The 22131-nt window shown below is 39.0% G+C and overlaps 1 protein-coding gene across 1 annotated transcript in view; it reads left to right on the top strand.

Annotated features, from left to right (window-relative positions):
* Positions 1-22131, top strand: part of GAS6 (growth arrest specific 6) — a 97864-nt gene that overhangs the window by 43591 nt on the left and 32142 nt on the right. The window contains exons 3-6 of the mRNA XM_072621876.1: positions 2337-2361; positions 4918-4980; positions 16567-16689; positions 18033-18155. Coding sequence (XP_072477977.1) covers positions 2337-2361; positions 4918-4980; positions 16567-16689; positions 18033-18155 — 334 coding nt within the window. The remainder of the gene's footprint in view (positions 1-2336; positions 2362-4917; positions 4981-16566; positions 16690-18032; positions 18156-22131) is intronic.

Consider the following 22131-nt stretch of genomic DNA (forward strand, 5'->3'; position numbering starts at 1 on the left):
TTCGTTCACACAGTGTCTTTGTGGGCCTCTCTTGAACATAGAACATCTATGAACATTGGTGACAAGTGGTAAAGACCTCTACAAGGTCTAGCAGGACTCTTTCTTGTAAGAACAACTTTCTCCCTTTATCATTCTACTTCAGCATTAAGCTTAAGCAGAGGAGGAAGCCTCCTCAGTTGTTTGATTATCTCTCTAAACAGAGAAAGCTATAGCTCTCTTTAATTCAGTAAAACAAAAGGCAGACATTAATTGTTCACTCTATTGCCAACAATTAGCCTGGTTTTATTTCATCCATGGACAGGAATAGAAAGAGGAAGCAAAGGACCCATGCAAAAACTAGAGATTCTTTCAATCTGAAGGGAGTCATTTTCTTACTTTTTAACTTTAGTTCTTAGCATTTTAAAGCCAGAATTCGTCTTACTCAACATTTGCAATGAATGGTCCCTTAGCAACCATCACACACTGGCTTAGACACAAACTTTTGCTTCTGATACAGCTGTTTTCTATTAAAGAATTTGGAAGTGACAAATACTACAATTTCACTAGAAAATAACTTTTAGAAACACATGAAAAAGAACAAGACTTTTTAAAGAAAGCTATCAAGTAGTTTTACCCTGTGGGACAACTCTTTAATGTTTCTGCTGTATGCAGAACCTGGGTTCTCTCAGTGCAATAAAAAGAGAGGAAAGGAGGCAGGTAGGTGCAGAATGAATGTAGTTATTTTGCATTAGGCATATTTAATATAGGGTGAGACCAGAGCAAATTTCAAAGACTGGCATTTTTGAATATTTAAAAAATTATCTGAAAGTTATTGAAAGGATGTAGAAGGGCTCATTAGGTGAATTTATTTAACATGAATAGCTCTTGGTTTGTGGTTAACCCAAGTGGAATAGACACATTTTGTTTGAAACTTGGTAAATCTCCTAATATTTCTAGGTGTCTAGAACCATTCATCAGTTTAGGAGACCAAGAGGACAAAATCATACTATCCATAATCCAAATTGCCTGTTTAGATTATGGTTGGTATACCAAAAATTATTTTAGCAGGTTGTCAAAATATCAATACTATCTCTATGGAACAGAGCAGAGATTCTAGGAAAGTGTCACATGAGTGATGATGCCAACAGCAAAATCCTAAAGAATTTCATAGGATCCAGAATCAACAGATAGGTAGATCCAATATTGACATCCTTCTATTTAATCTACCTGACAGTCAGTGTCCTTCTGCAACTTCAGTGTCGGATCCTGGCTCTGAATCTTTTTGAGTTCAATGCTAGTTCCATATCCCTTGAGCCATTTATGTCTTTGATTTCTCATGCTTCCAACCTTTGTTTATCACTTATGTAGTGATTTGGAGAGACAGAATTTCAGAAATGGTACCCTGATATAATTCCTTTAATCAATTTATTTCACAAGAATTTTTGCAAGCAATTGAAGGTGTATGGGGTTAATTGTAGTGCAGAATTACAAAGTTTTCCAAGTCATGGTCCAGTGGGGAAAACATTGGTTTTGCAGTCAAGAAAGTTGGGTTCAAATCCTACCTGCCCTGGGCCTGAATTTCCTTATCTGTGAAATGAGGAAGTTAGACTAGATGGCCAATCCTAGGTCATATTATCTTATGTTCCTTGGATAGGACACTTGAGTTAATCAAAGACTAAGAGAAAGTTGCATCTTGAATGAATCCTATTCCCAAGTCGTGTCTTTCCCAACTAATGCTGGCTTTCTTGTGGTGCCATTAGAACAATTTTCTGTACATACCCTGAGCACGAAAATCTACCAGGTGTTTAGCAGAAATCATTCTGCATATTAGCACCTTTAGCTTTTTTTCTTATTTGCCTCTCCATTCCACGTAAGAAGTGTCACTTAGTACAGAGGGTATTCCCACAGATACCATTTCATGAGAGCCCTTCTGTTGGAAAGGAAAGGAGAAGCAGGTGTCTAGTTGATTCTCTATTTTTCTCTTTGATTTCTATTCACTGATTCCTCTTAGTTATTCTGTTTTATGGCTGTTTTATGGCTAATACCTTTGCCTCTTGGATAGTGGTAAAGTTAAGTGACTTCCTGAACAGTCACTGCCAATGTTTACCCTGTGATTCATCTGTCCAGAACTTCTCCAAAACAGGGCCAGGATTTTTTGTTATTTTTCACTACTCATCAACTGCTTTACTTCCAAGATAGTGACTATCTCAGTCCACTTAGGAAAAAGAAAATCCAGATTGGCCCCAAACTTGGACTGTGGGTTTGCTGGTACGGGTCATCAGCTATTAGCTAACTACTGGTTGTGTCATGAAATCAATTATTGTGCTAATCAACCCTTTTTCTTTTTTCTCCCATAGGAATATTTTTACCCAAGATATTTAGGTGAGTCTTAATTATGACTTTTCTTTCATTGTGGGAAGATGTACTTTATATTGGACAAATGCAAAGCACAATTATGAGGCTTTACCTACATAGAACTTAAGTACAGAGGACTGCTTAATTATAGATTGATGTGGTTCCTCTTAAGATCATACAGGTCAAATTTTTTTAAAAAGTGGTTTCCACCTAAGGGATCCATACTGGCTGATCTTAATGGCTAATTGTCTAAAACATAGTTTGGCTGAAATTCTGCCTGTGTCATTTAGAAATCGTTGCCCTGAGGCATGGTGGAAAGAGTATTAGACAAACTGGATTTGAATTCTGACTTCACTATTTCTCATATGTAAAATGATGGGGCTGGACTAGATAGCCGAAAGGTCCCCTTACATCTTGAAACCTGTAAGACTATGGTATGGTCATAAAGGACCATGGCTAAGGAAACATGCAGAACAATTCCATCATTATTTCTGAAAGACATTTTTGTAAATTTCCCACTGCTTTCCAAAAATTCATTTCTGGGGCCCAAATTTTGACGCAAAATAAAATATATTTCTGCCTAAAATTCCTGTTCAATACTGCCATAGCACACTGCAATTGACTTGCATTGAAAACTTTGATATCTTTCAGGTACAGGGGTCAGGGCAGAGACTCTTTTATGTGCAGAGGAATGAGACTTCAGAATTCTATCCCCACCTCAGATCCTGTTCTTTCCATATGCTGGGTATGGACCCTCCTGGCAGAAATACGTATTACAACAGTTGTAGCTGAATGAATTTACCCATAAGGATGAGGGCAAGAATAAGAACCTCTGCATATAGAAGACCCTCTAGACTTTGGAATTGGGAGCAGTCCTTCCTCTAGCCTCTATAGATATTTTCCTGTATCTGATGGGGAATCTCATTGTGGGCAGCATTCAGAGGGGAAGCATTGTGGAAGAAGGAAGAAAACAATCATTTATTAAGTATCAGCTATGGTAGGTACTAGCTACTTACTAGCTGCCTATTAGGTGTGGCAGTTAGGTCATAAAGTAGATAGGGTACTGGGCCTGGAGTCAGTAAGATACATCTTCCTGAGTTCAAATCTGGATGATCCTGGGCAAGTCACTTAAACCCTGCCTGCCTCAGTTTCCTTATCTGTAAAATGAACTGGAGAAGGAAATGGCAAACCATTCTAGTAACTTTGTCAAGAAAACTACAAATGAGATCATGAAGAGTTGGACATGACTGAAAAACAACTGAACAAGATATTCAAATGTTTGCAAATATTATCCCTTTCAATCCTCACAAGCCTGCAAAGTAGGAGCTATAATTATCCCCATTTTACAGTTAAGAAAACTGAGGCAGACAGGCTAATGGACTTGCCCAGGGTCATCCATGGCTAGCTACTTAGGTCTCCCTGACTCCAGACCCAGCACCGTACTACCTGGCTGCCTCAAAGAATGTAATAGAAAAAGTGTTGGGCTTTGAGAGACCTGGGTTCTAGTCCAGTTTTGACACTTATAATTGTAGGAACTTAGGTAAGTCATCTAACTTTCATTAGACCCAATTTCTTCAGCTACAAAATATCTCTTGTACCTTCCTGATAGCGTTGTTGTGAGGCTCAGATGAGATCATGTATATAAAGGGTTTTTGTCAATCTTAAAACACTAGGAAAATGCCAAATATTACAGACAGTGGATACAAGTGTTTACCAGTTCTGAGCCTCTGTCTACAATATATAGACACTTCGGGGGTTTGGGAAGTACAGAACTTTATCCATGTGAAATCAGTCATGGATTTAGCCTTTCTAATGACTCATAATTACAGGTCTTCCCATTGCTCACCTGACTGTGTGCAGGGATTGTGTTTCCTCAGGGAGTACATATTTTAAAGTCTTTTTCTGAATTACAGAGTGACCTGTTTTTTGGAAAGAATTATCTCAATTCAGGATCACTTTCAAATTAAAAACATAATTCCTGGGCCATTTAGGTGCCTTTGATAGGGAGTGCACTATACTGAAAGTCAGGAAGACCTCGATTCAAAGCCTACCTCAAACACTTACCAGTTGTTTGACCCTGGGCAAGTCATTTAACTTCTCTGGGACTCTTTCCTCATCTGTAAAACAAGAAGCATTCATGACCTCAAAAAGCCCCTTCCAGCTCTAATCTATGATTTGTTACATGCTGGCTACCTTTACTGGCATGTCAGAGACCTCAGTGTACATTGTCAGATGTGTTGTTATAGAATAGCAACTTCAGTTGAGTAGATGTAAAAGTTTACTTTATTTTGATACCTACTAGAATCTTGGGTACACTGTTCTAGTTTGTTTGGGTAAGTAATTCTCATTTTTGTTAGAGTTGAAGAGTTTGTATTAACCAGAAAAATTTTATATTTATACAATATAATCCATCTGGAATACTATATACATATATGTGTGTGTATGTATGTATATATATCTGATATATATGTATATATGAATTTTCTCTCGCAAGTATTGCTTAAAGATATAATAGTAGTCATTTCAAAATATGACCATCTCATAGCAGTTTATTATAAGGAATGTATCTCTTTCTTCTTGCAGACTGCATTGCAAAATATGGTTCCCCCTATTCAAAAAATGAAAATTTCATTTCATGTGTTCGTGGTAAGTCCCTTTCCTATAGTTCATATTCTAAATACTATAGTTTAACTGGATGTGAATTTTCTTCTTTGTTTGAGGGGAAAATTCCAAGTACCTCCTTTCTCCTGGAGAGACTAGGAGGTCATGCCCAGGATTGGTTTTGTTGTTTGGGAATGCTTTGGTTTTTGATTTTTTGCACTGGCTGTCTTTGAAAGGACCTCCTCCCCTCTACTGCTCCCAATTCAGCACTTCCAGCAAGGTTCAGATCAGGTGCCACCTTTTATCCAAGATGTTTCCTCAACCCCAGAAATTAGTGTATTTACTTTGCATGTACTTTGTACTTTCATACAAGTGTGTACCTGTGCACATAAGTACACGTACTTACCTGTGCCCTGTTGCATTCCCCTCCACCACCACAACCCCATCTCTAGTAGAAGGCAAACTCTTTGTGAAATAAAACTCTGGGTTTTTTCTTTTTTCCTCTTTGAATCAGCAATCAAGACAGTGCTTTGTGCTTAATAATAAGCACAATCATAAAACCATTTATTTAGCACCCACTATGTGTCAGGCATTGTGCCAAACACTTTGTGACTGTGGCATCATTTGAGCCTCTCAACCATCCTGAGAAGCAGCTGCTATTATTGTCCCCATTTTATAGTTGAAAGAATTAAGGCAAATGGAGGTTAGATGCCTTACTGAAGGTCACACAGCTAGTAAGTATCTGAGGATGGATTTGAAGGAGACTGAATGGATTTAAAGAAGTTCAGCACTCTGTCCTCTGAGCCACCTGGCTGCCTCTGTTAAGTCTCTCCTTAGTGTAGGTGTTTTTACATTTGCTCATTAAGTTGAATTGAATTGAATTCTGTTTAACTGAACTGAACTGGAATTTCTGACAGCAAGGAAAAATAATGGGGAAATAAATCGTTCATGTTCATGGACACATGGGCTTAACTAGATTCATGGGTTGTGATATGAACAACTGGGACTGCTCAAAGTTTTTTTAAAGTGTCTTAAGAAATCAGATGAGAAGTAAAGCTTTTCCCAAGGTCAAATAGCTCTTCCCAAGGTCAAAAGAGCACTGAACTTGCCATCAGAGCTAGGCCTGAGTTCTTACTTTGTTTCTTTCTACATGACTAGCACATCACTTAATTTCTTTGAACCTATTTCTTCCTATGTAAAATAAGGATAATAATTTTTTTACTTTTTAATTGCTAGGGTTGTTGTGAGGAAAGTACTTCGTAAACCTTAAAGTACTATAGAAATGTGGGTTTTATAATTATTATTATTAGACAAGGACAATGACGACGATGACAACAATGACGATGACAACAACGATGACAATGAGGGTGGTGGTGGTGGTGATGATGATGATGATGACGATAGTGGTGGTTATTGTGAAGATCAAGTCAAATAAGACTGTGTATATAAAGCTGTCCTGTTGGGACTGAGCATCCCTGGGATGAGCCTCAAAACCTTCTTCCTTGGACTAGTCCCTGGTGATTTAATCTTGTGTTTCTTCTTCCACTAGACATTTCATATACGATTCCCATTCCAATAAACTAGAATAACATGATGGCCTCCCTCGCACACAGAGCATTTGTGGGTGTTGGTGACAGGTTGTAAAGACTGTCAACAGCATCATGACAAAAGAGTCAGGCAGGACAAGAACAGCGATCTCCCTTCATAAGCAGGTGATGACACCGAGTTGGCAGCCATGTGCTGACCTGATAAAGATTTCTTTGGGGGGCTGGAGGTATTCTTTATTTGCATGTTTATTGGCTGAACTCTCAATCAACAAGCATTTCTAACATAACTGCTATGTGTTAGGCACTGTACTAGGGGTAGCCTAGTACAAAGAGCAAAACATCACTGTCCTCAAAGAGCTTCTGTTCCAATGACTAACAGTGTTTCCTTTCATGTTTAATACTTACTATGGATTAGCGTTACCGATTATGGTTGATCGTCCAAGCCTGTTAAAGTGAAAGAGGTCATAAGAGTTCCTTAGCTTGTGGAAACAATCGCTCCATTACCCAAAGACTTACATTGCTGGATCCTGTAAGAACTGGACAGAAATAAGGGGGTTTGAATCTTATATGTATGAGTTGTGCTGCTTTGTTTCCTTTCTGTCTTCATTAGTGTACTACACATAATATTCAATCAGCAGGTTTTGTTGTTCTTTATGAGATGAGGGAGTGACTTCACTGAAGAGACACTCACCACTGTGGATGCTAAGGGGGGGAGGTCGGGGAGAGGTCCCAGCATTTGCCTAAAGCAGGAGATTTTAAGCTCCTTTTTTGTGTTATCGAAGTCTGTGAAGGCTATAATCTACTCTGAATGTTCTTAAATGCATAAAATAAAATTCACAGAATTATAAAGGAAATCAATTACATTCAAATAAAGCGGGACTTATTTTCTACTATCCAAGTTCTGTCAATAGACACCAGGGCAAGATTCCCTGGCCCAAAGCCTACAGCATTGCATTTCTTTACTTTTCAGGGTCTCTTAATATTCAGAAGCTCAGCTTTTTTAGTTTTATTTTCCAAAAGGTATAGACATTTCCATTTTCCCTCAAAGCCAAAAATTTCAGCAAGTATTAAAATATTTTGGCTTAGGGGAAATGAGGTTCTTGGCATCAATATTTATTGCACATGATTTTTTTTTCAGCTGCTTTGCCCTTTCTTAAGTGTTTTGCATTATTTTCTCCCTCAGTGTCTCTGTGTCAAAATGAGGTAGAAGCTCAAATGGCCTTTGACGAAGATAAGGGTTGATGAATTCTATCTGCCCACCTCCCAACCCCCCATTCCACCCTCCATACCTTGTGCCTATATCAGATTTCCATGAGGAAAACCTCTCCTGTGTCTCCTTCTGTAAAATAAAAACAAGCAAAGGGTGCTGTATGTAATATGAGGCCTGAGTTACTGCTTGTTGTCACCCTGAAATACTTGGGGGTACTCAAAATATAACAGAGAAAAGTATTCTTTTGTCAGTCAGCAAATGTTTCACATTCCATTCCACAGCAACAATCTAGTTCCTTCCTCCCTTTTCCGAAACACAGCTTTCTGCTGAGGCCAAGATAAATTTTTTATCTCCTGAACAACTCAATACTTGATGCCACTTTTGAAGAGTCCGGCTTAACCATTCAGCTCAGAAAAAGACCTTCTGAAGAGCCTTTTGGTCTAGCTTTACTGCCGGGAATGGATTCTTGGATACTGCTGGCTGGATTCTTCAGGGATTCTGTTAAATAGTTCTATTTCTCATTCACTTCTTTTTCTGTCCAATTAAATTTCCCACTAAAAAGGGAGGCAAGAAATTTAAAAAAAAAAAATGGGAGGGGATATGTGTTGAGGTAAAACACAGTTGTTGCTTAGAAATTATGTGATAATTATACTTTAGTGGACTCAGACTTCACTGGAATTTAGGAAACTCAAATCCTAGTCCTTGCTCTCCTTTTTTTAAATTAACTATTTGATGTTGGGCAAATCACTCTCTCTCTCCTGGCCTCCTTTTCCTAATCTCTTAGTGATTTGGAAAATCTGACCTCTAAGGGTTTTTCCAACTCATAATATTCCAGGATTCTTACAAAAAGGGCAGAGATGAGTTAGGGCAGTAACAGGAAGAAGTAAAGCAAGCTCCTTCCCACCCAGCTTTTCCAGACAGATCCAGAAATGGACCAGACTAAATTCTGATAAGAGAATCCAAGAGAAAAATCACAGTGAGTCATTTTTTTCCAGTCCAGGGCAGCACAGGGAGATAGACAATGAAGTCTATAGACACCAAGGGTAGGGTATAGCCAGTAATAGCTGTGCATAGCATTCCAGTTCAGGGAGGGACTGTGCACCAGGCAAGACATCCCAGACCTAGCACAGATAAACCTAAACTTGAGAAGAGGAAAAGTATATGTGCCAACTGGCAGCTCTGTTGTTGTTCTGGTTCACAGATCTAGAGTTGACTAGGGAAGAGTCATGATAGGTTCTTTTTACTGAACAATAAGCATGGTTAGTAGCAAGCAGCAGCTATGGGACTCGGATGCTAGGAACAGTGTACAGTCCCATTTCTAGCTTTAAGCCCAAGCTGAGTCAAGCAGCAGTCTACTAAAATACCAAGTGGGGCAAACTCACAAGCATATTGCTCAGACCCAAGCCTAGGTCAGGCACTTATGGAATTCAGACCAAGAAAGCAGTCAGAAGACTTTGTATTGGTTCAGACCACACTGGAAGCACTGAAAGCTTGCAGGTCTCCAGTCTGAATTGTCCCTAAAATACTGGAAAAACACAATTATCAATGGTCCAAGAAATCAGTGGCAAAATCAGCCCAAATATTCTGCCCAGGAGTGCACAGAGTCCAGCTCTAACACAAACTCCAAGGTCAGGAAGCAGGCTGGAAGAATAAGGACACAATAAAAAGAACCCCACTATAAACAGAGCAATTTTGGTAACAGGGATGCTCCAGACACAAATCCAAAAGAGAGTGATTCCAAAATATCTACAAGCAAAGCTTCAAAGGAAAACATAGCTTGGTCACAAGTTAAACTGGAATTCCTGGAGGAGATGAAGCGAAAGTTTTAAAATTTTTAAAATTTGTTTTTATTTTTATGAATGAGATGAGAACTATGGAATAAAAAACCGGAAAGAGAATTAACAGCTTGGCACAAAAAATACAAACTCTTACCCAAGCAACAAACTTCCTAAAATTATAATGAACCAAAAAGAAGCTAATGATTCTATGAAATAACAAGAAATAAAATAAAATCAAAGACTGTAAAAGTAGAGGAAATGTAAGGCATATCAGAAAAACAACTGACCTTGAAAACAAACCAAGGAAAGATAATTTAAGAATCATTGGACTACCTAAAAGCCATGAACAAAAAAAAAAGGCTCAACATATTTCAAGAAAACCTAAGACAAAACTGCCCAAATCTCTTAGAAATAGTAGGCAAAGTGAAAATAGAACTCTACCAGTCACCTCCTCAAAGCAACCTCAAAATGGAAACTTAAGAGTATTACAGCCAAAAATCAGTTTCCAGGTCAAAGAATAAAAAAAAGAAATCAGAAAGAATTCAAGAATGAGCCATAGTCAGGATCACACAGAATTTGGCAACCACCACTATAAACAAAAAGGTGAAGAGATTGGAATATGATATTACAGAAGGCAAAAGCTATAGGCTTACAAGCAAGAATAACTCACTCAGCAAAACTAAGTATAATTCTACAGGGGGAAAAATGGATCTTGAATGAAAGAGAGGACCTCCAAGTTGTTGCTGTTGTGTGGTGTTCCTCCTTCATTTTTGAAGAAGACTATGACATCAGAGAAATGATGACATGACTTGCACATGACTTTGTTTTGAGTGAGGGAGGGCTGTGCAAGGTCACCAGCCTCACTTCTCCTCCAGAACAATCTGAATCCAGTGACCAGATATTCATCAGGATGACTGGAGATGACCCAGGATGCAATGGGAGACCTTTGGCCCTTTAGGCTAAGCCTGTACAGGGACTCACTTAGAGTGAGGCAATGCCCATTCAGTAAATAGGCCTCTTTAAGAAGTAGTCAGGGAATGGCCCCTTTAATGAGCAAAAGAAAAAATATAACTAATGAAGCTGGGAGGGAAAAGAGCAAAAGTTATTATTGATAATTGCTCTTAAGTCAGGAGGGTCCAGAAAACAGCAATTAAGTGGAGTTTGGGCAGGGACCTATTGTTGTCTAATCTATGGGCTTCAGAGTGTACTGGGTTTAAGGTTTTGTGAAAGACAAGAGAGAAAAGAAAAAGGAAGGAAAGAACGAAGGAAGGAAGGGAGGGAGGAAGGAAGGAAGGAAGGAAGAAAAATTAAGAAAAAGAAGGGAGGGAGGGAGAGAGGAAGGAAGGAAGGAAAGTAAACTTGGGGTTTACTGGACTACCATGTATTCCTGATTAAAAGACCAAACCTGTATAGAAACTTTGAAGTGCGAACATAGAAGTCAAGAGAAATATAAAAAGGTAAACATATAGGAATAGTCATAAATGACTAAACAAGGATCATCTCTTTATATTCTAATATAGGTACATGTGTCTCTTCAGAATTCTAACATCATCAGGAGTCACAGAGGAAGTCTAATTAGAAGGTATGGGTTTAAGTCTGCTATATCTTGATGTTAAAAGAAGAGTGTGAAGAGAAATGAACAGGAATATATTAGGGAGAAAAGGAGAGGAAAGACTGGGAAAGGTATCTCTTCATAATCAAAATATGCAAGTAGAAGTCTATAGAAACAAGCTTAAAAGAGTAGAGTGGATGATGTTTGAACCTCATTCTCATCTCAACTGGTCAGAGGAGGGAAGCATGTAGAGAGAGAGACAGACAGGCAGACAGAGACAGAGAGAGAAGGAGAGAGAGAGAGAGGAAAAGAGAGAGACAGAGACAGAGAGAGAGAAAGAGAGAGAAAGAAAGAGAGATGGATACAGAAATACATTTCACTAAACAGGAGGGAAAGGAGAGAACTGAGATAGGGACATAAGAGGGAAGGTAGATTAGTCCTAAGCAAAACAAACTAAGAATTAAAAAAAAAATTATAGCCACTTTTTGTAGTAGCAAAGACTTGGAAAATGAGTAGATGCCCCATTAATTGGACAATGGCTGAAAAAATTGTGATATATAAATGTGATGGAAGATTATTGTGCTGTAAGAAATAACAAAGGGGTTGGTTTTAACCTGGAAAACTTGTATGATCCTATGTAGAGTGAAGCGACAAAACCAGAACAATTTGTATAATGACAACAATACTATAAAAACAAACAACTCTGAAACACTTATGAACTCTTCAGCATTATAGCCAACCACAATTCCAGAAAACTCATGATAAAACATGCTTTTCTCCTCCTGATAAGAAAGGCAAAGAACGCCACGCAGACTGAAATATATTTCTTTTGGATATGGCAAAATGTGGGAATTTGTTTTGCTTGACAATACATACTTCTAAAAAGATTCCTTCCTTCCTTCCTTCCTTCCTTCCTTCCTTCCTTCCTTCTTTTTTTCCTCCCTCCCTTCCTTCCTTTCTTCCTTTCTTTCCTTCTCTCTCTTTCCCTCTCTCTCTTTTTCTTTCTTCCTTCCTTTTCTCTCCCCCATTTTATTTCTTTCTCAATTGGAGGGGCAGGAAAGGAGAAAAGGCAGTTTTTCACAGATTAAAATTTTTAATTAAAAAAATAAAAAGAAGAAAACTTATCCCTCTTCACATCCAGCAGACCCAGCCAGGCATGATGAAAAGATTAGGAGAAGGATTGTTAGGGGGCATAGCAGGAGTAACAGTCACCAAATTATTTTTCCTATATCAAGACAAAGCACCTGCCCACCGATAGTGAACCATTTCAGTCTTTTTTCCAGTGAAGAATGTACCTTTGCCATCTATCTGTTTTTCCCCTAAGTCCTCTTGAGACCAGGCACTTCATATTGCAAATGAACCAAAGAAGTAAACCCAGCCATGAAACTAATGCATAAAGTAGAAAAGTGTAGTTACCAAATGAGCAATAATCAGAAAAGAGGAGTTTAGAACATTTAGGCCTTTATCTGTAGGGGAATCACGGCTTTATATTCCTTTTTAATTCTTCAATCCTGTTTTTATGTTTCATCATTACTGTTTTTCATTGTGGGACCCAACTGCTGCTCGTTTAACGGGAAAAGGTATTTATTGGTAACTGGCCAAAATCAACTATGCAAGTGTCTTAAAAATATATCAAGAGGCTGTCTTGGGTCTAGAATTTTGCAAGTGTTTTGTTGGCTGAAATTTTTGCAAAACAAACAAACTTTAAGGTTTGCCATCAAGGTCAAGGAGGAACTTACTAAGACACTAAAGAACATTTGTGCAAGATTACTTCGCTACAGAGAGAAGCTCCCACATTGTCAGCTTTTCATCCTTCTGTGAATGCTGGGTGATCTGACGTCTTCTTCAGGAAGCTAAGGTGACTCTCAGGATTGAAACCATGTGCATTGTTATTATTCATGCCAAATCAAAGTAGCATGGACAGCACAATATGACATTAATAACAACTACCGCTTCCCACCTGTACAACTCTGCATTCCGATGTCCAACTGCTTGGAAAATCAGCCAAAAAACCAAGCATAAACTCTAGTTTTCTGTGATTCCTTCACGTACAAAGACAGGGAAAGAAGTTTTACCAAAAAAAGAATAAAAACATTTGTTGATAATGAAGAAGAAAAATTCCCCATTGGTGTTCTGTACCGTTTTCCTAGACATAAGCATTAGCCTTTTTAAGGCCAATCTCTCATTTCTCCACTCCAAACACAAGGGGAAATCAAAATGATCTGAGAGGTCCTTAAACTTGGATTCCAGAAGATATGGGTTCAGACCCTGATTCTGATATCCACTAATTGTGTGATCCTGGGCAAAACACAACTTCTTTGAGCCAGTAAAATGAGGAGGTTGGATTAGATGGCTTAAAGGTCCTTTCCAGCTATAAATATATGATCCTATGGCCCCATGGATCTATGTGCATTAGCTAGTCCTATGGATGATGCCATACATTCCATGGTCTGTAATATAAAACCTCCAGTACAAGTAATCTTATACTTGGTTTTATCATAAAGGCATATTTCCCTGAGAAGATGAAGACTCATTTCTCTATGACTATGATGGTCTTAAATAGTACAAGACTCCACAGGATTCACTTGAGTAAGCTGCAGTGGAAAGAAGGATTGATTTGGAGACAGAAAACCTGAGAACTAGCTATGTGAACTTGGATAAGTCACTTACCTCTGTTAGCTCAGAAAGTCCCTTTGAGCTCTTAAAATCATAGGATCCTATGAGTTTAAAAGTGATTGAGTATGAAATGAGAAAATATGGCACAGAGAAGAGAGACTGAATCTCCCTTTTTAGCTATTATGAGGAACTGATATCTTTAAAATTAGCCTAGTACACCATTCCATTTGAATTATTTATATGTGAGAAGGGTATATTTAAAGCAGGTATAATATTCCTTTATTCCCCTTCCCCAAAGGATACCAAAAAAATGGCAACCATTTTCATTCCTTGGATAAGTCGCCTCTCTAGAACATCTCAGTGCTATTGGGGATCAAGTGAGATAAAGTATGTTTTTAAGTATAAGTACTTAAAAGTACTTTTAAATAAAATTTCACATTGAACTAGTAGTGATAATCATCAGTAATACTGTGGAGCCAAGGTCCTGTTTCCATGATGCTGATCTGTTTAGCTCAGAAGCAGCCCCAAGGCTATCCAGAGCATCTTAAGACCCAAGGCTCCATGGGCCCAGTATGTGTTGTAGCAGTTCACCCTCCACTCCTTAGTCTGGGTCACTTCAAAGACAGATAATATGTAGTGTTTGGTAGGGGCAGAGATATTGTACAACCTATTGGCTAAACCCAAATTATATAAAATAGAGAATGACAGGATTAGGTTTATTAGGCAAAATTAAACATACATAACATCACAATCAAGCAGAATTTTTTTTTCCAGTAAGCTGAAATTTAATAAGTATAAATGCAAAGTCTCATGGATTCAAAACATCAGTCTCACAAAGACAGAATAATAAAGATATGACTAAGTAACAGGTCACATGATATAGACTTGATGGCTCTAGTGGCCTGCAGACTCAATATGAGCTAACCATATGACAGAACAGCTAAAAAGTCAGTTTCAACCTCCACTGCATCAAGGGAAGCCTGAGGTTCAGCACTGAGGACTTTATTCAGCTTTTTAACCAGATATTTTTTAGAGAATCAGTGATCTGCATTCTGAGCCCAAAAGGTCAAAGTCTGAAGGAAAACAGGCTCATTTATATTTTCTAACATAAATAAATTTAGGGAACTCCCATCTCTTGCTTTTGTGGGACTCTTTGTAGGTCAGGGATGGGTTGGGTAGTAAGTACTTAAATCCAAGGGATTAATACCTGAGACAAAGAGAATTAGATTCGACAAGGGTAGCATAGCTATCTCTAAACAATGGCCCTTTTCTTCACACTGTCGAACACCATCACTGAGCAAGGTTGTGAAAAAGTCCGCAAGCATTTAATGAAAATGTTCAGTGTCTCAAATTAGAGTGGAAAGATAGTGGCTATAGAAATGAAATCTTGGCAATTGAAAGTCTATTACATAGCAACCTCCTATCCTTAGCCCTCTTCCCTCCCTAGTCCTCCCTCCCTCTTCCAATCCTCCGGAAATTCCAGCCATTGAGACTTTTGATACAGCAGTGGGCATTGTGCAAATATTCTTTGGCGTCTGTGTATAATAATAACTCTAAGCCCTGTATGGTAGAAACTTCTTAAACTTTTGGATTACCTAATTGTCACATTTGGGTGAGTTTTCCTGTCTCTATGATTTTGTTTCTGTTGGGTGCTGTATTGGACTGCATCATGGAAAGTTCAGTTATGCTGGTGAGAACCTACTCTCTGCACGAATAGCAGCTCATGAGATCTGTTCCTTTAGCCATGGGGCACTGAAAACAATAGGCTGGAATTATGCAAATGTTTAACTATGTACTTATTATGCCCAGCTCAACTTGTCATCACTTGTACCAGATCAGTTGAAATTCATTTAGAAAGAGGTTTCCTTGTTGCATTGATTGAATCAAAGTGAGCAAACCCAACCAGAAATTCCAGTCACTTTGGAAATACAAGTCTAGATTTGAAACTTCTTGGGAGTATTGAAGTGGGGGGAGGATAGGAGGAAGGGAGACAGAGAAAAGAAGTGAAAGAATGAGACAAATTCCATCTTGGAGTATAAAATTAATTGGAAAAATAAGGATATCCAATGAAATTTTTAAGTCCCTTTCATGCCAGAATACTGAGTTGTGGATGGAGAATATTTGAGCTCCTTTGAGGCAATGCCTGGTTTCAGAAAGATCCATCTCCATAAGACTGGCATGCTTCTGGCTTAGCAGAAAGGGTGGGTGTGGTAATCTCACAGTTATTCTCTACTAATATTCCCTGTGAAAGGAGCATTCACTGAAGATGATGGGAATTTTAGCTAAGCATCAGTGGCAGGTTACATCCCTGAGCCTGACTTGGCCTACTGAGAGAAGTTGTAATTAGGGAGATAAAAGATGTTTTGAATTAGCCTGGAAGCCTTTTGGGTCAAGTGGAATGATTCCATCTGATTTTTCTCCTTGGGAGGTCCTCTGAAATCCTTGGGAGAAAGCCAAGGTCCCTCTCTTGCTTCCTGCACCCTAGACTCTTGAACATTTCTGGGTCACAGCAATGTTTCCATCTGGCTAAAGTGGGAGGCCCATCACTTACTCCAGAGCTTATCAGAATTTTTTTTCCTGAAATTAGCCATGGAAATCTTTTCAGAGCAAGATGCTGTATCTTCTACCAATCATTGTCCAAAAAGTGAGAATATTGATATTGCTGGTCTGACAGCCAACGTGGGGAAGATAGGTCTGTGCTCACATGCCTTCAGTGACAGATGATGTACTTGCCGTACCATTTTCCATTGAAGTTCCTCTCAAGACCTGGTTGCCTTGTGGGGCAGGGGGGCTCTTTGAGAAGACCATCATACTTGTTCCCATGTTTCTCTCATTTGACAGAAAAAATAAGAAAACTGCAAATGCAATTGGAGTAATTCTCCTGAGATGATTCCTCTGTCCTTTGTGTTTTGTTGTTTTAAAAATCAGATTTGCCAGACCAGTGTACACCATATCCCTGTGAGAGAAAAGGAACAATACATTGTCAGGATCTGATGGGAACTTTCTACTGCCAATGTAAAACTGGCTGGAGTGGAAGAATTTGTGATCAAGGTAAAAAAAAATTGATAACTTTCTACTTCACTACTCACCTCACCTGATGTTAAGAGCTAGCTAGGATATAGATACTTAGGATAGTCTGCAGAGCAGAAGCACTTTATATTTGAAATTGAGCTTATTTTGGTTCTAGTCTTGGCCCTTCTGGTTTCTTGCAGTGTGACCTTGGGCAAGTCACTTAACCTCAGCTTTTAGTTTCCTCACCAGCAAGATGGGGATAATAATACTTTGGTACCTATCTCATAAGGGTTGTTGTGAAGAAAGCCCTTTGTAGATCATAAATCACTATTTAAAAGGAGAGTTATAAATACAAGTCTGTTTGATTTTAAATGGTAGGGAACAAAATCTTCTGTCAATTCCTTATTTCCTTCTCTGCTCTCTTTCACTTCCCTTCTGCCAAATTCTATTGAGTGCTGATCCCTTGGCTTGCCCCATGCACAGGATTCTAACTCTGGCCTGAGGCAAAGCAGGGGAGAAATGGAATTCCTTCTTTGTATTTCCAGGAGATGGGGAGTTGTCTTCAGCCAAGGGGATAGAACCACAAAATATGAGAAGGGAGAAGAGATTATTTATAAAGCTGGCACCCTGTTGGGTTCCAAGAAGAAAGTGAGCATTGCATGTGTTTCTTGCTAGCTACATCCTGTATTCTTCCAGTTCAAATGTCTTCCAGTCCCAACACTGGGCTGACATTACCCAGAAAGAAGAACAGGAAATCCAAATGTAAGGTGACAGGACATATACTCAGTAACTGACTCTGATCTTGGACAAATGGCTTAACTTTTGTGTCCTGGTTTCTGTATCTATAAAATGATCAGGTTAGATTCGATTGACCTGTAAAGGCCCCTTCCAATTAAAGATCTATGATCTTCTGAATATAGTTGATACCAGTTTCCTGCTTCTTATCAACTTTATGACTTCTTTTTTTAATATATGAAAAATATATCTCATTCATTTATTCATTGACTATTTTTTGAATACTTACTACCTATGAGAAAAATTAAAAGGCTTGGCTTTTTTAGCTTTTGAAAAAAGTAGTGTAACTGATGATTTTGAAACCTTCCTTAAGCATAGAAGATAAATTGATTTAACATTAACTTTATGACTTTTAAAGCTCTATGTGAAAGACCTAACCAAAGAAGACTCCAGTGAAGTGTCTTTTTCACCCAAGATAATAATTCTGTTGCCTTTGAAATCTGGGTCAACACCTGAGTGTTATCCATCAGTTTGAGGACCTGGGGATAGATGGAACATAGAGCATATGCTATTACAAGATCTCTCTATGCCATTATGCCAGTTTCTGCTATCCAGTCATCCCAAGTGACCTTTGTCTTTACTTTTAGATATCAATGAATGCAGCCACCAGAATGGGGGCTGCAGTCAAATCTGCTACAACCAAGTCGGTGGGTTTTCCTGTGCATGTTACAGTGGCTACAGTCTCCTCCCCAACAATAAGACCTGTGAAGGTAAGGACTTAGCATAAGACGTTCAAAGTTGTGAGTCAGCTGGGCCCACATGGCAATTGTGTGTTAAGACACTATGACCTCCTCTCTAGGTCTCCCTCTATCTCTTGTGCCCCTCATCCCCTTTTTTCTCTGTGGCTGCACCTTTCTAATTGCAAACTGCATGGAATAGTGTCTGTTCTCCCTAAAAGGAGCTACTGGAGAACTATGGGACCTTTTCTAATTGTGGGCTGAGAGGGAGAGAGAGGAAAGGAGCCAGGAGAAAGTCAGTACATGCCTCGGCATGCCAGTGGTCCCCAGGCTCTACTCTCCAACACCATAACATTAAAATGACTCACCAGAGAATTTGTGGGCTGGAACTGGCCTAGATTGTCCAGCTGATCAGCCCTCACATCCTGACTTGGGAAGAGGGGAGAGGCTTGGCAGGGCCAATTGTTATGACTCTTTCCAGTCTCGATGGGTTTATTATATACAAGTTTGCTGTTTTGGCATTGCTTTCTATGCTGGGGCTGAAACTTGTAGCTGGGACATTTCAAGAGGAACTATGCCAATATCATGGGGGTCACTGAGCTTAACGCATCCTGCCGATAAAAAACAAAAACCCCATGTGCCTCTCATTTATTTACTGAGCCCACTATCCCTACTAGGTGATTGTACATTTCATGGTGTCTTGTTCCCTTCTCAAATATTCTAATCCAAGACAGGCAGCTGATGAGCCCAACTGGCCTCTGTATCCTTGTTTCTTCTTTAGAACATTCCCTTTATGTATATACAGAGGAGTGTAGGGGAGCCACTCCACATGGGATCTGGCTGTACCCTGCTTACACAAGGCTTTTAGCATGATACCAAGTCTGTCAATGAGGTTAATTTCCTGTCCCTCTGTGGAGTCAGGAAAGCCTGAGTGCAAATTCAGCCTCAGACATAGATTATCTGTATGACCCTGGACAAGCCAATTAACCACTAATTGCCTCAGTTTCCTCAACTGTAAAATGGGAGTTATAACAGCATTGATCTCACAGGGTTGTTGGGAGGATCAAATGAGATAATATTTGGTTTTAAAAAAACACTTAGAATAATACCTGGCACATAGTAGGTACACTATAAATGCTTATTCCTTTCCTTCCTTCCCAGTATCCTATGTTTATGGTGAGGATCCAAAGAAAAGTGTTTTATGAACTCTAGAGCACTGTAAATGATTTTGCATTGCCCTTTCATGACTGTTCACCTTGCATCATATCCAAGTCAAGGACATTGAAATTTAAACCCAGCAGGTGAATTGTTTTGGAAAGGTTGCCTCCAGGATTTATTTAATCGCTCTTTTAAGATCTCCAAAGACAGAAACCTCATATCTGCCATCAGGATCCTATTCCGACAACCTGTTGTTCGTCTAGTCAAGAAGGGTAGAGTGGATTGAACATAACAAAGTGAGTCAGGAGTCTGGAGTTCCCATGAACTTGCTTTTCCTGTTACCCAGATGGGCCAGCTTCACTTCCCTGGACCTCAGGGACCTAACTATTTCAGTTGTCTTTGTATCTCTACATAGAGATGGCACTTAATTGTTGAATGAAGTATTATGGAATCTGGAGGGTTCAATTGAAAATATCTACTTCTATTAATAATTTAAGCATATTTTTTTAAAAAAAACAACCCCTAATTTAATTCAGTAAACATTTATCAGGCACTTCTAACGTGGAAGGCCCTGTGCCTAGACACTGACATGGAAGCAACAAAAAATGAAATATTATTTCTGCTCTCAAGGAGTTTATATTCAAGTATGAGTTATAACAGATTCATAAATAAGTAAATAAAAACTAATTTGAGGAGGGAGAGACCACTAATTCACAACTGTCTGGAAAGTCAGGAAAGACTTCTATGGATTTGGAGGATAACAGATTAGCACCCGGAGTGGGACAGCTCCTCCTGAAGGCTATAATCAAACCACTGAGATTCAGTTTCTTTTTAGAAAGCTAAAGACCTTTATTTCCTTTTACCTTTCTTCCAGAACTTACTTTCTACCTCTTTGATTCAGTGTCCCACTTTCCTCAACCCTCTCCAGTCTCTCTACCTCCCTTTTAAAGTATGGTGACCAACAAAAACTTTCTCTAATAAGGGCCTTCAGTAATCAGAATACAATAGAAGGCTCAGTTTCCTGCCCTTGAGTCTTATGTTCAAGTTTTTAATTTCGCCTGGCATCACAGGCTTGTCTTTTTTTTCAGGACACCTTGGCATTGCTGACTCATTTATAGGCAGGTACTGATGGACAGGCTACTGCCCATGAAAAATCTCACTTCAAGATATTAATTAGCATAATATCCACTCTAGAGGATCCTTCTTAGATGCTGCAGGTGTGCTCTCACACACTCACAATTTTTTCTTTTCTTTTGCCATTTGTATTTTAACTTTGGAATTCCAAATCTATGGACAAATGAGTCTTTAAAATTTGAAGTTCAACTGTCCTTTTTTGCATAGAAGGAAAAATCAAAGCTTTTTCACATGCAATCATTGCTAGTGTGATTCAGAAATCACACTATGCTATGCAGTCAGTCAATCAATAAGCATTTATTAAGCACCTACCACATGCCAAGTGCTAAGTTCTAGGGGTACAAAGAAAGGCAAAAGACAGTCCCTGCTCTCAAGTTGCTCACACAGCCTAATGAGGGAATGCAAATAACTTTATATAAACAGGCTGTAGGCAGGATAAATTGGAAATAATCAACAGAGAGAACCATGAAAAGAAAGGGGGATCAGGAGAGGCTTCCAGTAGAAGTTGGGGTTTTAGCTAGTGCTTGAAGGAAGTCAAAAAGTAGAGATGAGGAGGGAGAGAATTCCAGGCATGTCTAAAAAAAATGCCCATGAGTGTCTTGTTCAAGGAACGTCAAGAAGACCAGTGTCACTGGGTCACAGAGTATGTGTGTAGAGGGGTGTACAAGGTGCAAGAAGACCAAAAAGGGGAAGGGAGGCAGAACATGAAGGACTCTGAATACTGAACAGAGTATTTTATATTTGATACTGGAGGTGACAGTCAGTGGAGCTTATTGAGTAGGGAAGTGACATGGTCAGATGTAAACTTTAGGAAGACACCTTGATGGCAAGATGAGCTGGAGTGAAAAGAGGTCTGTGATAAGCAGACCCACAAGCAGGCTATTGCAGTAGTCTAGGCATGAGATAGGGACTTATACCAAGGGGGTGGCATTGTCAGAAGACATAAGGAGGCATATGGGAGAGATGTTATAAAGATAAAATCCACAAGCCTTGGCAACAAATTGGATATGGAGGGATAAGAGAGAGAGGAGGAGGCTAGGATGATACCTAGGTTGAGAGTCTAGGTGACTAGGAGGGATGGGATAGAAGTTAGGAAGAAAAGAGGGTTGGAGTGAGGGGAGGTGGAACTAGACCAGTTACTTAGATTCCATAGAGCCTCTAAAGAGGTGACATGATTAAGAATAATATAATATAATAAAAACAAGTCAGACATCATTCAGAATATTGGTGGCAGCTAGCTGGTTCAATGAATAGAACATCATCCCTAGAGTCAGAAAGACCTGAGTTCACATCGAGCCTCAGACACTTACTAGCTGTGTGACCCTGGACAAATCACTTCACCCCAATTGCTTACCTCCCTCTCAAAAACGATTAGATTTAGAATCAGGAAGACTCAGGTTCAGATCCTGCTTTACATGTTAGTTTATGATCTTTGATATTACTTAACCTTTCTCAGATTCAACTTCTCCCTCTTTAAAAAAAAAATTAAAATTGTAGCACTGACCTCACCAGTTTGTTGTGAGAGAGCAAATAAGATAACATATGTCAAGGGTTTTGCCAAAATTAAAGCTCTATAGAAATACTATTATTATTGTTCCGGTGGTTCCCAGAAAAGTAAGGCAAGGAACACCAAGCCCAGTCAAGGGCTCCTTCAACCTCAGCTACAGGAGACAGAGAAATTCAAGACTTTTGAATTGTCTGGCTTGCTTTGCTTTCT

This window comes from Notamacropus eugenii, chromosome 6 (assembly GCF_028372415.1).
Source record: "Notamacropus eugenii isolate mMacEug1 chromosome 6, mMacEug1.pri_v2, whole genome shotgun sequence".
In the NCBI taxonomy this organism is placed as follows: domain Eukaryota; kingdom Metazoa; phylum Chordata; class Mammalia; order Diprotodontia; family Macropodidae; genus Notamacropus; species Notamacropus eugenii.